This window comes from Penaeus monodon, chromosome 28, assembly GCF_015228065.2.
Source record: "Penaeus monodon isolate SGIC_2016 chromosome 28, NSTDA_Pmon_1, whole genome shotgun sequence".
Taxonomy (NCBI): Eukaryota; Metazoa; Arthropoda; class Malacostraca; order Decapoda; family Penaeidae; genus Penaeus; species Penaeus monodon.
This window is the reverse complement of record NC_051413.1, coordinates 28,578,448-28,579,321: the sequence shown is the minus strand read 5'-3', so window position 1 is coordinate 28,579,321 and position 874 is coordinate 28,578,448. Positions and strand designations below refer to the sequence as shown.

The 874-nt window shown below is 42.2% G+C and overlaps 1 protein-coding gene across 1 annotated transcript in view; it reads left to right on the top strand.

Moving 5' to 3' along the window:
- LOC119591155 (class E basic helix-loop-helix protein 22-like) overlaps positions 1-533 on the top strand; it is a 4,290-nt gene extending 3,757 nt beyond the window's left edge. The window contains exons 4-5 of the mRNA XM_037939865.1: positions 3-279; positions 501-533. Of these exons, the coding sequence (XP_037795793.1) occupies positions 3-279; positions 501-533 (310 nt within the window). The remainder of the gene's footprint in view (positions 1-2; positions 280-500) is intronic.
- Positions 534-874: the final 341 nt, after the last annotated feature.

The following is an 874-nucleotide window of genomic DNA, read 5'->3' as shown; positions in this document are numbered from 1 at the left end:
AGTACGTTGATTAGTTCTCATCTGAATTACGGAGGCGGTGGACACGGTGGAGGAGGATACGGAGGCGGTGGACACGGTGGAGGAGGATATGGTGGAGTAGGAGGTACCTCAAGCAACAATTCAATCTTGCTGGCCCTAAAGGTGGAGGTTATGGTGGCGGAGGAGGACATGGAGGCGGTGGATACGGGCATGGAGGCGGCGGCGGAGGAGGACATGGAGGAGGTGGATATGGCTATGGGAAGTAATGGTGTGCAAGAATGTTTCAGCAAGTGTTGCAAAGTGAGTTTGAATACTGTATATGTATGATGTGAATATAGATGTGTGATAAAACGATCATTTTAATTAATCCTGATTTTATTTCCTAAGTATTACTCGAGAAAATAACTGACAATACTAACCGACAACTGGCTTTATGTTTCCAAACCGTAAGATTTTAGCTGCTTTTAAATCAGGTACCTATACCTTAAGCTCTTACTGGGTGTGATTTAACAACTTCTCAGCTCTCCCCTATTCCTCTAACTCCGATCAACTAAATTCCTTTGCACTCCAACGTGATCCTTAAAAAAAAATCTCTGTTTAATTTGCTTCTCCTGACACACTCTATCGTGAAACTGCATCCTTGTACCCCCTCTTCTGTAAATCCAAAATTATGTTATTCAGATCTCATTCCCTTTATCCGGTTTCCTGTAGTCTTTACATTCCATGGTCACCTTTTTGACCTTGGTGTTTTATACATTTAGCTGTTGATTTTTCCTCAGCATTCTTTTAGGCTGCTGCAACCTCTTTCACCAGTAATTAATATTCTTTAACGTCCTCGTTACTTCCTCCACTATAAAATCTGGACCTGGTCCTTCCACTCTTTCGTTATTCTCAC